Source organism: Haliaeetus leucocephalus, unplaced genomic scaffold (assembly GCF_000737465.1).
Source record: "Haliaeetus leucocephalus isolate CR32 unplaced genomic scaffold, Haliaeetus_leucocephalus-4.0 Scaffold262, whole genome shotgun sequence".
In the NCBI taxonomy this organism is placed as follows: domain Eukaryota; kingdom Metazoa; phylum Chordata; class Aves; order Accipitriformes; family Accipitridae; genus Haliaeetus; species Haliaeetus leucocephalus.
Window position 1 is genome coordinate 10,209,881 of NW_010972698.1, and position 14,722 is coordinate 10,224,602.

The following is a 14,722-nucleotide window of genomic DNA, read 5'->3' on the forward strand; positions in this document are numbered from 1 at the left end:
AGATTACTTTGCTTCCCCTGCAGCCATTCACCTGAGGAACTCTGAGCCCTCACATTTGGAACAAATATCACTGTCTTTGCCATGCTCTCTAAGGACTTTGAGAATCAAAACTTATAACACCCTCTGGCCCTTTGTCCTTATCTCCAGAGAGTGCTTTGAAGTGCACAAAAGCATCTCTGGACTTTCTTTTTAATATCCTAAACTAAACTCACACAAGACATTCCTTTACTCCTCATAAAGCTGCACCATGAATGTGTCTATAGCTGTGTGGGATGTATTTTCAGAGAATTATTTAAGATTTTCTGATCTTTGGCACTTTAAATCCTGTAGGGAAATGAGTTTCAAAGGTTTTGATCCCATGTGCATTTTACGTTCTAATGAGGAACATTTTCAGCAGAATAACGGGTAAGTGGAAAAGAATCTATTTTTCATAGGCACCAAACACAGAAATTAACTAAGAATAGGGACAAACGAAATTTAGGGGTGAAAACAGGAGACCGGTAAACCCAGCTCCCTCTGGTGTCCACCAAAGAAAGAGCTGTGCCGTTCTGATTTATTTATGATGTGAAAATAGCTCTAACTTGGATATAAAATCACTCAGAGAAGCATTCTGCTCCTCCTCCTTTTTCTCTTGCTGTAGCAGTGGGCCTAATGCCACAGGTTATTAACAAGCACATGTTCAGAGCACCACCCCTGACTTTAAGCATTAGACACTGCCTTTTGAATTACTGCTGAATCAGGACCAAGATCTTTCTTCTCATGATTACTGGATCTTAGAATTTTATATTTGGGAATAGAAAAAGCCAATATAAATGTACGTGCTGAGGACAGAAGGGGATAAATTTGGACAGCTATTTAAGAGCTATTAGTCTTGCTAAGTGACAGCTCTAGATGGGAAGTTGAGGATAATACTGTAGAGCGAGTTAAAATCGTTAAGGGGTATGTAATTATCCATTCTGGAATATGTCCAAAGTGTTAGGGGTTACACTGTGACTCTTCTAAAAACTGAGGCAATGCCTCAAGCTGTATTTGGTGGCCCAGAGGTAAATGCACACATACGCTTATGAACACACACAGATGCTAACATCTTTAACTACGTAACTCAAGAAAAGTCTGACGTGGTAGTGGTGGGGGGAAAAAGAGCAAATAGCTGTACCAAGACCTTATCTGAGCTAATCTCAATTGTGTCTAGATGTGAAGGTGAAAAAGTTGTTAAAATGATGATGGGAAGCAATCTGGGGACAAATTCTTGGGAAAAATTTACTGAGGAAAAGAGAGGAAGTAATTTTCTTGTTTGTATGCTCAAAATCACTGTTATGCGCTTGGATACCAGTTTGCTACACACCTGAGCACAAGAGATAACGCACTTTACTCTCTTGTCTTAGAACTAGCACCTCCCAGAGTCCTCAAAATGTGACTTTTAAACCAGCAGCATCCAGCAGAGATATATGTGATTTCAGAGCCAGAAATGAAGGATTTTAAGTGATTTTCTTGTAATAAGATGAATCTCTTGAAATCATTATGCACCAGCTTTTCTCTCTAGCTGTGTGCTCCCGGATAGGGATCCTGAGATTGGGAGTCCAATTATCTTTCCAGCATCTTAAATAAAGTTCTCAGTTGCCAAACTTAACCTGATCCAGGTTTAGTCCTCAACAGAGTGATGTTATGGAACACTAACATGCTATACCAAAGGGCATCCAAATCCTCCTTCCCTCTATAAGACCACATAGTTTTGTCTTTTACCAAAAGGAACCTGAAAGAAACATTAGGAAGCCAGCAGCGGTATCTGCTTTTTGTAGTATCTGTAGATCAGGGATATCCCATTGAAATCAATCAAGGAGATCCCATTGAAAAGTAACCCCTATTAACCCAGATGTTAAACCCCATAGTATTCACAATGCTGATGTTTTGGCAGTTGTTCATCATCTGTTACTGTAGGCAACCCAAGTTGAACAAACTTGAAAATTTGAAAATCTGAAATTTGTACTTGGTCATAGTGGCAGGTAGGGGTAAGGATTTTGTTCTTCTAAATGTCATCCCTATATTTTCAATGCAACCATTGCAAGGAAAGTCTGCAAAAAGAAGTTGAATGAGAAAATGGTTTGAACTCAAGCAACAAAACATAGGAATCTTTTCCCATAATTAACAGCGAAAACTGTTAGCAGACTTCTCTCTCTCAGTGGAGTTGCACAGTCCCAGCATTTGGGGATCTTCAGTATAGAGTGGAAAAAATTCTGAGGGGATAATCTACTTTGTGTGCTTAGTCCATGCACCTGGCAAAGTATTTTCCATTTCTGGAATCAGAGCCAGGATAGAAAAGTTTGAGGCACATGGGCATTTACCACATCTTAGACTCATGAAATCACGGAAAGACTTTAGCTGCATGGAACCGCTGGTGGCTTCCTGTCCCACCTCTTACTCAAAGCAGGGCTCACATCAAAGCTGTTTCTTATGCCTTCTAATCAGAAAACTCTGCTCCCAGACAGAGCACAGCACTTTCTGCTAAGCCTAAATAAGGATGCCTATGTGAAATCTGCAATTGCCTTGAAACATTGTATCTCTTCAGTGAAATTACTATTCATGAACTATTTACAGCCTGGAAGTTTGCACTTTTTAGTTTACCTTCCATCCCATGTCCTAGTCAAGAGCAGTTCAAGCTAAATGACACGTTAACCCTTGCCAAGGTACTTCAGCCACAAGTGGTAGCACAAACTACGTGGCTGTTCAGTCCTTAGCTTCTGTGCAGACTGCACTGGAACCATTGATAATTAATAACAAATTATTGGCATGTAATGTCTAGACATCTTCCTAGTGGGAGCTGGACTGAGATCCTGTGAGTTCACTGCATACCAAACACTAAACATCCTTCGGACCAGTTTTGATTGCCTGGGTTGAATTTAGAAGTAAAGGGCTCCATTTCCTATTGCTTAACCTAAAGGCCACCCAATACTGCGAGCCCAAAGAAGGGATTATTAGCTAATAAATAATTACTATAAAAGAATAAACTAAGTTTAAAACTCAGTAAGAAAAGAAATAAAATGACTGATCTCTGAAGAACAGCTATGACAAGTAAATAGACATTGCTGCTGGGAAAACTCATAATGGAATAGTTCAATAAAGTCCATATGTCTTGCACTGTAATGTTCCCAAACTGATAAAAACAAGCTATTTTAGAAGCAGCCAAATAACATTCCACAGCCATATACCATGAGTGTTTTAAGACATCTTGTAGTAAGGACAGAGCAGCAAGACCTTTTTTTAAGCTGGAGCCAGCATGAATTAATATATCTTGTTATTCCTTGCTTTCTTTTTCCTTTGTCTAATCCCTCCCTCCAACGGCTTTAGTTAACAATTCTTCTCTCTTTCACTTCGTTAGCTATATGTGGGTGAGGATGAGGAGTAGAAAAAGTGGGTGGAAAACTTCTCAGCTGTTAACTGGCAGAGCTGGGGTGGAGGTGGCTAGAGGGAGATGAAATTATAGGAGCTTCACCAAAGACCCCGCAAAGAAAATATTCAGCTGGCTCCCAATCCATCTACTTGAATGGCACAGAATAACACTTATTTTTATAGCCTGGCAATTCTGATCCATGATCTTAGTTCATTCATTCAAATCATGCTAAAGGATGGACTGAGAACAAGTGATAAGAGAAGTCTGTGAGTTGACTGAAAACTTCTAGGATTTGCTCTTATCTCTGGCAGTGGGTATTTCTCTCCCTGTAAAGTGAGAACAACCATTGCCTTCCTCACAGAGTATGGCAGAGCTGATGGTAGTACCGTGTGATCAGGAAAGGCACTGGACAGGGCAGGAAACTGGAGGAAACCGGAGGTTTGAGGTGTCTCTGGAGGAACTGGTATACATTTCTAGTACGGATGGACTGATCACTCTCTGGCCCTAGGGCAGGTGGGTAGGTGCTGGCTAGTCATGAGCAACTGCCACCCCCATGCTTCTTCCTTGCACCCAGTGATTTCAGCTAATGAATTTAAGAGGGCAGGGAAGACAGAGGGCCTTTTCTTATGTCCCTGCTGCTAGCCAGCTCTCTCAATAAGACCTGGGTAGTGCCTGAAACATCTGGGCTAGTGTCCCAGAGAGTGGATGCTTTGTTCAAAAACGCAGTCGCATGACTGTTCACCTTCCCCTGCCACAGACTAACATGACAAGGCTTGTGGGAGCTCACCAAAATGGGCACCCACACAGGGCGACAGATTTAAACAGCCCTACTGAGTTGCTCACATACTTTTCACCAAATGCATCCCACTACTCTAATGTAGTCTTTTTGTTCCTTCAGGACGTTTAAACCTGGCATTTTTTTGGTCAATGTAATTGAGTGGTTATGAATTCACCAGCAAAAGAGATGTGTGAGTTTCACTGTGGAAACATCCACATGGCCAAGCCACTCTCGTATATACATGAAAGGGAGAAAAGAGATGAAAAGAAACCCCCAGTGAGGACTGAATTATGTATGGGTCTTGCTATTCTTTTCTGCTATGTCCTGTGCTCCCAAGCTGAGACCAGCATGTTCAGTTTACTAACAGGAAAGAAAATAAAACAACAACCTAGCTCCTTGCAACTTGAAGAGAAAATTCAGGCAATTCATGCAATCACAGGTATTTCACCTGGTGTTAAAAAGCAGTCTTCAGAGGTAGCTACACATTAGTTTAAATCACAAAGTGAAAAGTTCAGTATTGACTCAAAACCACTGGGAAAATTAAACTAGCATGATGCAATTGCGTCAACCACTATTTGACCAAAACTTCAGTGAAGTACATCATAATGTTAATGATAACCACATGCCTTCCTTTAGGAATGAGACTTATTCTTTAGAAGACAGGAGGGGGTGAAATTAACTTCTCTATCTGTGGAATAATAATGGAATAATCATTATGATGAAGATGACAAGAGATCTCAATTTTACATGCCACTTTTGTCCAATAGATGTCTAAAGATCCTGATGTGATGAAAGATCACATCAAGACTCAGTGGTCATCTGGAAAAATCCTTGCTTGCAGCCCTGCAAGCTAGCTTTCAAGCAAGATTCTGGATCTGGTAATTTCTGGGGGTTTGCTCCCATATTCTTAGCAGCTCTAAAATGCATTTTTTTCATGTTACTGAACCAGCACATATTGCAACAGTTCTTTGAGAGTGAACTCTAGAGATGCTGAGAAATCTTAGAGACGAGGTAAATTCCACCTTCTGCTCTGAGACTTCAGCTATCATTGGACAGGCTCAAATCACACAGGAAAAGTAACCAATCTCAGCTAATCCCAGCTTCATAACACAGTCAATAAAAGCCGCGCTCAGTCAGACTCCAATATCTTTATTATTTCATCTGGCTAGTCTATGCAGATGAATTACTTGCTAGGACATGGTGGGAATGGATTGGGCTGTTTCCTGTCTATTCCATTTCTGGTGGGAGTATCGACTGATAAGACACAAGGAAAAGTCTGAAGGCTATGAGTTTTCATCAGTGTCTTTTTTTGAATTATATTCTATTATCTAAAGACTCCACTTAACACAGATAGCCTTGGACTTCAGAAAGGGGGAAAGAGAGGAATTGTCTGCTAATGTAAGCAGGGAGACAAAGTGCTGAAACCTGAGATTCATAAAATCTAGTTTTATTCATTTGAATAAATCTTAATCAGGACATAAAAATTACTAGGAAACACCTCAGAATGCATTTTCAGCCAGTGGATCAGCAGGACATGAAAATAATGAATATACTATAAATTGAAAATTATGTAACTTGTAAAGAAGTCTTTTTATGAAACTTTAATAATGAAAGATGTAAAAGCCTAAGTTAAAGGGTTGTAGGCTGAGCTTTTGAACATGTCTTAAAAATGAGCACTTCAGGATGCCTGGAGTCTATAGAAAGAGCAGAGACGGCTGTGCAGGGCAGAGCGAGAAGCAGCCTCAGGGCTGTTTGTGGTACTCAGGGTGTAAGCAGCAGTAAAGCTCTTAGGTAACAAGAGGAGTCCTTTTGAGGAGTGCGTGGGGTCCTTGTACTGAGGTTCCCTCATGGTCCTCATTTCCACTAAGCAGTTGCACCTCCCTTCTCCTAGCACTGTAGTGCGCACCATGTTTTACAGGCAGGAAACTCAGGCACGTGGTGATGTCAGAACTGACCTGTGGGTAGGTGCTGTGGTGTTCTCTGTGGGAGGGGAGCACTACTTTTCCTCTGATTGCTATACCTGGAGATTGCTGCACCTTTTCTTTCTAGGGAAACTAGGTGATAAGGGAAAGCTGGGAAGTCCCTAATCATGCGCCAGCATAGACTGAGGATGTGTTTGGAGTGTCCCCCTGGATCCAGGAAATCTGTGGTACTCCTAAAACACCTCATTCAGAGACTGCAAACAAATCCCATCTTAAGTCCACTAGCACACTAAAATTTCACCCAGGTGCATATTTGCCTCAGCAAAGTTGGTAAAAGAAGAAATGGGAGTGGTGTATATATGCATAAAACAAAGAAAAATGTTTCTAATTTTGTGTTGTTGAGGTGTCTCGCTATGCCAGCATGTGGGACAATTCAGCAACCAACAGATATTTTTTTGAGTCACAGCAATTGTGAAACTCTTCACTTTTATATGGGGACTAACATAACTAGATCGTATATTTAGACAGACTGTGTATATGGAGAGAAACAGTAGCCATGAGAGCTGCAAAACTCTTGTCAATCCATGCAGCAACCAGAAAGTCTAAGAAAAGGAAGAAACTTTGTAGGCACATGTCACCAACCTCCATTTTTCACAAATAATTAGCACTTTGTAAGTAGTTGCTTTTACCTAAGGTCTAAAATTCTTAGAGAATACATTAAAAACAGAGCTTAAGAGACACTATGCCATCTAAACAATTCCAATTTATACATATAATCCAGCAAGGGGAAAACTCAGGAATGAAATGTGAACACTGATTTTCTCCTTCCCAGCCCAACCTCCATGTTTTCAGAGCTCTGTTTTAGGTTATGTTTAGAGCTGGAAAGTCTCCATGAGAAAGAGCAGATGGCTAAGGCACTGATCCTGCCAGATGCTGATTTAGTCTGGATCCAATCCAGAAGAGCACTTTAGCCTTGTGCTTAACTTTAAGCATGGGAGTAGCCCAAGAATTATCATATGCTTAAAGGTATACCAGGAGATAAACTGCAGCATTCAGCACCTTGCAGGGTTAGGCACTAAACTATCTGGAGCACCCACCTCGAAACCTGTAGCTGCAAAACCACTCCTAAAGCCACAGACCTCTGTAAGTCCAACAGGGGTAAAACAACTGTCTGAGCCAGACCACAGTATATTCTCCAAGGCATAGCCAGAAGTCTGTGAATCTATGGCAGAACAGCTGCAGCACTTTCTCAAGGATTAGCATGGACGTGCATAAACAGTATCACTCAGTATCACCACAGGTACGCGGGAGGCATTTGACAGATAATTCATGGCTGGGATCTTTGCAGTTCATGCAGAAAGTGTGCTCCCAGTGCTGTTTGGAAAGGGAAGCTGGCAGGGAAGTGTAGAAGGAAGGAGATCTTCCCACATCATTGGCTTGGTAACATGGTTGGCAACCCAAATGGGTAAAGAAATGTTGACAACTCCAGCTGAAACAGGCAGGTACTGCAGGCACTTACACACTCTGAAAATCAGGCCAGCTATCTCTGGCCACCGTAGGCCTCTTAAATTACACAGCTGTTTAACTCCTGCTACTGGGAGAGTAGGCAAGGTTGGGCAGTACAAAGTGCTCTCTAAGTGCTAAGCATTCTAATGAACTCAGAGTCCTTATCAGTTGTGTGCACTTCACAGGACCCCTCTTGCACTGAACCAGTCTTACACTTTCTCAAGACTGAGGGAGACAGAGAGGTTTTTGACCTAAAAGTCTTTGGAGAGTTTTAAACAGGGTATGTGACATCATTGCCAGAATCCCGGCATTTATAAACAGCAGAGATCTGAAAATGATCCCAGGGCTGTGGAATTTAAAGCATGCTAACAACCCACAGTAGCTTGGGAACTGTGGGGAGAGAGCTCTGTGTGAGTGCAGCATCCCCTCTGTAAAGCCCACTGCTATTCCATGACATCATTGCTCAGATTTTCATCAGACACATACCTTTCTTTTATCCCCATGCTTCATGGTTATGTTTTCAATGCTTCTGATCTTGTTGCCTATTAACATGTTCTCGTGAACCACAATTTTTTGCCCATCGGGGTTGCATCTGGAGGTAGAAAAGCAAAGGTGGTGTTCAAGAACCCGACTCACTGCGGATAACTCAGGGAGGCATTATTAAAGAGAGAGAATGTAATTCTTAGACAATAGTCTTAGGTCTTAAAAACTCCTAAAAGCTATTGCTGCTGGAGATCATTACCTCTTCATGAAACTACTGTATTCCTTCATCGCAACATTTCAAAATTATTTACAAAGCACCTTAACAGAGGTAGTCAAAGATCAGTATATGACCAGCAAGGAAACCACCCAAACTTCCTGAAGATTGAAAATAGAAAATACTGGACAACTAATTAAATCATGTGAGTTGAATCTGGCTTGTATGAGTTATACCCCAAATCAATGCAGCTGTGGCTTTTTAAGTGCTCTTTTAGCACTTGCAGTGCATTTCAAAATTCAAAATGCCAGTCATTCAAAACTGTGGGGAGGTGAATGTTGCTGAGCATGTCTGCCTATCTGCTCAGCTTTCCGACATGAAATGCAGGCTGAGGGAGTAGAATGGATAAATACTGGGATAACGATAGCAGAAGGCTCCTTTAATATTGCATATTCCCCAGAAGATAACCATATCTCTGTCAGTTATCAATCTTCATTTTTGAATTATGGGCAAAGACCAGTGTATGTAGCACATAATGCAGAAAGTTATATCTGCACTATCCAAGGCAAAAGACTTTTCTATCTTCTTTAACTACAGTCCTTGGAATAAATGAGCAGAGACCCAGGCCTTCTCATGATTAGGAGCGCAAAGGCTTCAGCAAGACTGGAGCTCCAGGCATCCTGGCTGAAGGCACTGCCAGCTGTGCAACTTGAGGAAGTCTTTAATTTTAAAGTTGCCAGTTCAGCTCCAGTCCAGCATGCCTGAGCGTCACGAATGGTGACTCCGTGACGGCAAGTTAAAGTCAGTTCAGTTCCACCACTAGCTGCAATTGCACAGCTTGCACAAGTCATCACAATGCATGACAAGAAAGTGTCCTTATTGCCTCCTCTGCCTCAGCAGAGGCGCTGCGCTTCCCATGGTTGGTCCCAGCGGCCTCTGAGCCCTCCCTAGCAGATTAGGGTTATAGGAGGTAAAATTAATATGGACTTGTGTAGGTGATGACCAAGGGCCGATGATGCAGAAAACTAATCCATATATCAGCCGTGCCTTTGCCAAATCCACACAAGATGCATGGTAACACCCTGGGTCAAGGGAGGGTTTACAGCTCTCAAAAGAGCCTAATTAGAAGATGTCTTGAGTGACTTCCTGCAAGGCACAGTTCTGTCTTGAGGATGAAGGGAAAAAACTCAAAGGAAGCAAATCACATCACAGCTATAAGGAACAATGATAGTGTTTTGGGATTCAAAGTGCACTAGTGAGGAGGGGGGAGAGAAAGAGAGAGAGAGAGGAAGTGAGACAACAGAAGGAAATGGGGTCTGTGTCATTTCCCACAGGAATCCTCCTACAGCTTCTGCTGGAAAAAGATAAGGCTGCCCCGGAGGCCAGAAGAGGTAGACGCCACTCTGCAATTGTATTTAAATTGATAAGATCAGAGAGTCAGAGAGCTGGAACAAGGGTTATATGAGGTCTTTTGCCACCAGGTCACTGGTTTGAATCTGGCTTAATTTGGCATTCATGACCAATTCTCTCTCCCTAGACAGAAAGGTCTGGAAAAGATTTCAGGTCATCTCTGTGGCTTGCCTACAGAATGGATAGCCTGTTTCCTTATGGTGTTTCCATTCTGCTCTTGTTGAACACCTCTGAAGCAGCAGCTTGTGTGCCTTCTGCTGACCTGCGATGCCAACAGCCCTACCTAAGCCTACAAATCTCTGCCATTTTATTCCTGCAGGAGCAGTGTAACTACCTAAATGCGGTAACGGGCCACTTTACTCGTGGAGGGACACAAGGTCACTTTTTAGACCCAACCCGAGACTAGATCACCCAACAGCACTGCAACTGCTGCAGCAGAGAACCTGGGAAAGGAGCTTCTCTTTGTGATTTTTCCCTGTCTCATGACTTGCCATTCATAGCATTCGGAAAAGCATTGTAACAGTGAGAAAATAAGGAATGATGCAGCAATTTTCTCTCTTGCTTCCTAGAACTGTCTTCATTTTTTTAGGGATGGAGAACCTGACTTCAGTCCTCTCATTGCAGGGAAGAGTTGAAGTGCAGTCAGAATTGTTATACATGGCTCCTATATGTTCCCTGGGGCTACCAGGGGAAGCATTTAGACCTCAGCCGAGACCGACCGCTATAGATCACTCTGCTCATGTAACAGCAGGAGCAAAGAAAATGTCTACTTGTATAAGGCGAATCTTGAAAGGCATCTTGTGTTTGAACTTGCCTCATTCCCCTCTGACAGTTTTGACCCAGTGACTTGCTTCTGTGTCTTTACACCTCAGGCTGCCTCCAAACTTTAGCAAAGTAGGGCCCTCAGTAAGGTGTGAAGGCTTGGCTACCTTTTCCAGCTTCTACAACACAGATGCTGCCACAGGAGCCCATGCTCAGTGTGCACTAGTGAAGACAGCCCTTAGGAAGTGCCATAAATTCCATCTGGCAACTAAATGAAGCCAAGCCTTTAGCAGGTTTGTCTGACAATAGTTCTTACAGGGGAAAAAAGTGTGTTACCTCTACACAGAAAGCACCTATGTGTTTTTCCTTTGTCAACCATGTAGGCTGCATCCAAGAGGTCTAAGAAAAGGTCTTCATAAATCAGAGGGACATTGCTGGTCAAGTTAAGGAATATTCAAGCCTGATCTTTAGTCACTTTAAACTTATTTGACACAAATCTGATAATACGGAAGGTGCTTGTAACTCCAAAAAGATCATACACAACTAGTTGTCTGCTGAGTTCATAACCTTTGAGATCTTTAGGTGGGGAATCACTGCTTGTGATTTTTTACTAAGATAAATAAGATGTACTAGAAAGAAAAAACTGACTTGAAACTACCAAACTATTTTGCAACATGTTCATCCATAGGAATGTCCACTTACAGCATGTCTGTGAGGCTGCAGGGCTGCCACTTCCACTCGATCTTCGGGTCAGGATTCCCACTTACGGTGCACTGGATTTTGTGTTTGCTTCGTAATTCCACCCGCTCAATCTTATCAAAATCAGTTTCCTTTTCATAGATTTTGGGTCTCTCTAAAGAAAAAAAAAAAAGCAACAAAAACTTAAATGCAAATGAGCAAATTTACATCCACGGTCATGTTCCTGTTTCCATCAAACGTTTTGGAACTTTTTGCTGTGATCACTAAGTGATGATTTAGTAAGGCTACTGAAGTTGTAGAACTTACCAGCAGTACTGAAAGTATACATTCGCAGAAACATGGGTATTAGTTGTAGTGTTTCAGAAATACACTGGAATGCTACCACATTCATCCTAATTGCTTTCAAATGTTGTTGTGGACCTGCTATACTTCTGGAAAATTTATGCCATGAAACGTCTATTGGTCAGGGACTGCAGGATCAGTCTGTTAGTCTATGTACTGTGGGCAAAATAGCATTTGACTTCTGATGTCACCTCCTGAGAGGAACCTTATCGAACAGCTGCTGCTCTGCAATATTGTTACCATTGTGCAGGTTCTCCCCAGGGTTTTGGAAGAAAAATCTTTTTGATCTGAAAACTTTGGTTTCCTTTTCTGTTTATGTGTAATGTGCGCTGGATGAAGGGGTGAAGAAAGCAAGGAAGAAGTGGTGGGGAGACAACACTTTTGTAGAGTAATGCCAAGAAATTCTCACCAACAGCAAAACCATTAAAAATGTCACTGCATTATTCACATCTGGAGGGGTTGCAAGATCACACCCTTGGACTGGTAATCTCTCAGGACCAAACTTTTGTGTAACACTTTCAGGGCTCCTTGTTGCCAGCAGGAAAGAAATGCTTTTGTCCCATCTACTTCCAGCTCCCACGGGAACATGCAAAAATGAGAAATAATGCTAAAAAATCCCCAAAGTGAACTGAACTTTTCGTAACCTCGGAGAGGGTGGGTTTGAGTTTGGGGTGAAAGCACAGGCTCTTCCCTTATGCAGACAGCTCTGCCCATCCCTAGCTATATCTCTTTGTCTGCTTCTCATAACAGGAAATCAAACAGATTTATTGGTTGGGGTCCCTCTGTGGAACACCTCTGTGCAGCCAAGTGTGGCTGCTTTACACTGAGGGCTTTTGACAAGTTGGGAAGTGAATGTAGATTAGATTTCTATTTTTCGGGTTAACTTATTTTTTCTGCTGTCAGGGAGGCCCCAGATATGTAAATATGAGCTACTGCCCACCTCATCAATCTTGAGCCCTTTTCCTCTTTTTTTTTAATAGCCTTTTTTTCCCTTCCAGCCCTCTACTCTTACAAGAAGACTGACCAGGCTGATCCCATGTCTTGGTGGGATCCTTGCTTTCCATTTTTCTTGGCTGCCAGGTCAGACTCTGAAAGATCTGACCTCATCATTGCCTGAAAATACATCAGCATTTCCTTCCCCACCACATGAAAGGAGTATTGACTGAATGGTTGGTTCAGCCATATCCTAACTCCCATGCCATAGTAAAACATTAGCTGCTTTAAAGAACCTTCATTAGGTCCTGATTAACATTTCACTTGAAAAACCCAAATGACAGGCCTTGTTTGGTTTTGCTCTCGTGTTCCCTTTTGCTTTTTTGATCACCTTTGGTTGAGTCTTGTTTCCCCGTCTACCTGCAGGTGATGTTCTATCAGGCTGTAAAAATCTGCTCCTCACTCCTTTGTCCCTTCAGACTGGGAGAGGGATTGTCTTTTTGTGAAGGAGAAGATGAAGAAGGGAGCAGACTGGAGAGTTCTTCGGAGTGTGGTTAGGGTCTCTTAAGCTCACATCCTCATCTGTAATATGGACACAGCGTTTCCTGCACCACATTGCTCTGGGTTATGCAATATATCGCTGATCAAGTGCTTTGAGATTTGTAAGCAATTCGCAGGACAAATTATTGGGACTAATGTCGAATTTCCTTGTAACTGGCATCTCATTTCTCATCAGTAAATTATTTCTGATCATAAAAATAATTTTGTAAAACTCCCTGGAGAGAGAGGCACATTTTTCATTATCTTGGACATTTTTCTTTTCAGTCTCAAATCCTGTGTTAGGCATGTCCGGACTGACCTCAAAAGCATGATTTTCACTTGGAGAAAGACACTCTAAGTTCAGTGTTAAAGGTTACTCAAGTGTTTTCGGGGCTGGAAGAACAAAGCTTTACACACTCGGGGAGGGATTTTGTGTGTGTGAAAGAGTATGGGGGGACAAGGTTTGATTACAATCTTTTAATACTAGGAGATTTTTCTGTACTCTTGGTGAAATGATGAATACGTTGACTGTCATTTAAATTATCCTTCTAAAAAAGAAATAATAATTTTAACTTGATCTAATTCAAATAAGAACATACATGACTCACAAATGAATTCTTAATTCCACAATTACTTTACTGCATGGCACTATTAAATATTACTTGAAACCTAACATGAGTCAAAATGATTCATCAATTGAAATTATTATTATTTATGAGGCTTAAGCAATTATTTTCTTAAAACTTGAGGGGCTGGCTAAAAATGCCTCCCCATCATTTCTTTCACAGTGCCTTATAACACAGTTAGTGTGGGGTCCTAGCTAATTATGGACATGACACTCAGAAATTGAAGCAATTTTTATAAGTGTCTCTCACTTTTTCCCTGCAAAGGTGGTAATGGTGGTGGGTGTCATTCTGCAAATGACTCCTACTGTGGCACTACTGCAGTGGGGATGAGGCACTTCCACAATTCTGAATGTGCCTTCTTTGTGCTTGTAAGGGTGTTGGCATTGGCCCCAGCACGCTGCAGGTTTGTAATGTGGGGTGTGGGATACTCCTATGAGGGATATTTCTTGGGCTGAAAACTTTCCAAACTTCTGCACACTGCCATGGCCATTTTACCTCTTACCATGCCCCCTGAAGGCAACTGAAGCTTTCCCGTTCACTTTGCTTGCTGCTGTGCCAAATCCTATTTACAGAAGTTGCCTCCATCAGTGATGGAAACAAATTAACTGGCTTCTGTGGTGGGTACTGGCCTTTTAGATTTGCTCAGACTGTAACTAGATAGTTGGCTCAGTGGGCTGGCATCTGCAGCAAACTCACCTGCGAAAAGGCTCTCCATATTAGCGTGATGAGGAGTTTTTAGCCTAAAGCCAGTGATTATCTAAGGTACACCTAGTAGTGTATTTCTCAGATAACTCTCCCTCCCCCAAACAGCACTTTGCTTTCTCTTTCATGTTTGCTTACTAAGCAGCATGGTGGCTTATGCACAAACTCTTATCTTTGCTCATGTTTAGGTGTGAGGTAAGGCTTGGGGTATGAATCCATTTGTAAGCACTGCCAAAATCCAAGTTTATTTCTGGTTGCACCTTAAATTATGCATCTGAAGTGTGGATTTCCTCAACATACATACATTTGCAAATGTATGGCTGCTTTTTAAACACACACACAAAAAAAAAAGCTGTTGGGAATGGAGAGCTTTAGCAAGCATTGGACTAATGGCAGTACAAAAGTTGAGTAAACAAG

The 14,722-nt window shown here is 41.9% G+C and overlaps 1 protein-coding gene across 1 annotated transcript in view; it reads right to left on the bottom strand.

The window, feature by feature from the left end:
- The window catches only part of LOC104832724 (vascular endothelial growth factor receptor kdr-like), a 135,266-nt gene that overhangs the window by 46,497 nt on the left and 74,047 nt on the right, over positions 1-14,722 (bottom strand). Inside the window, exons 10-11 of the mRNA XM_010569070.1 lie at positions 11,166-11,316; positions 8,081-8,186 (exon numbers count right to left, since the gene is read on the bottom strand). Of these exons, the coding sequence (XP_010567372.1) occupies positions 8,081-8,186; positions 11,166-11,316 (257 nt within the window). The remainder of the gene's footprint in view (positions 1-8,080; positions 8,187-11,165; positions 11,317-14,722) is intronic.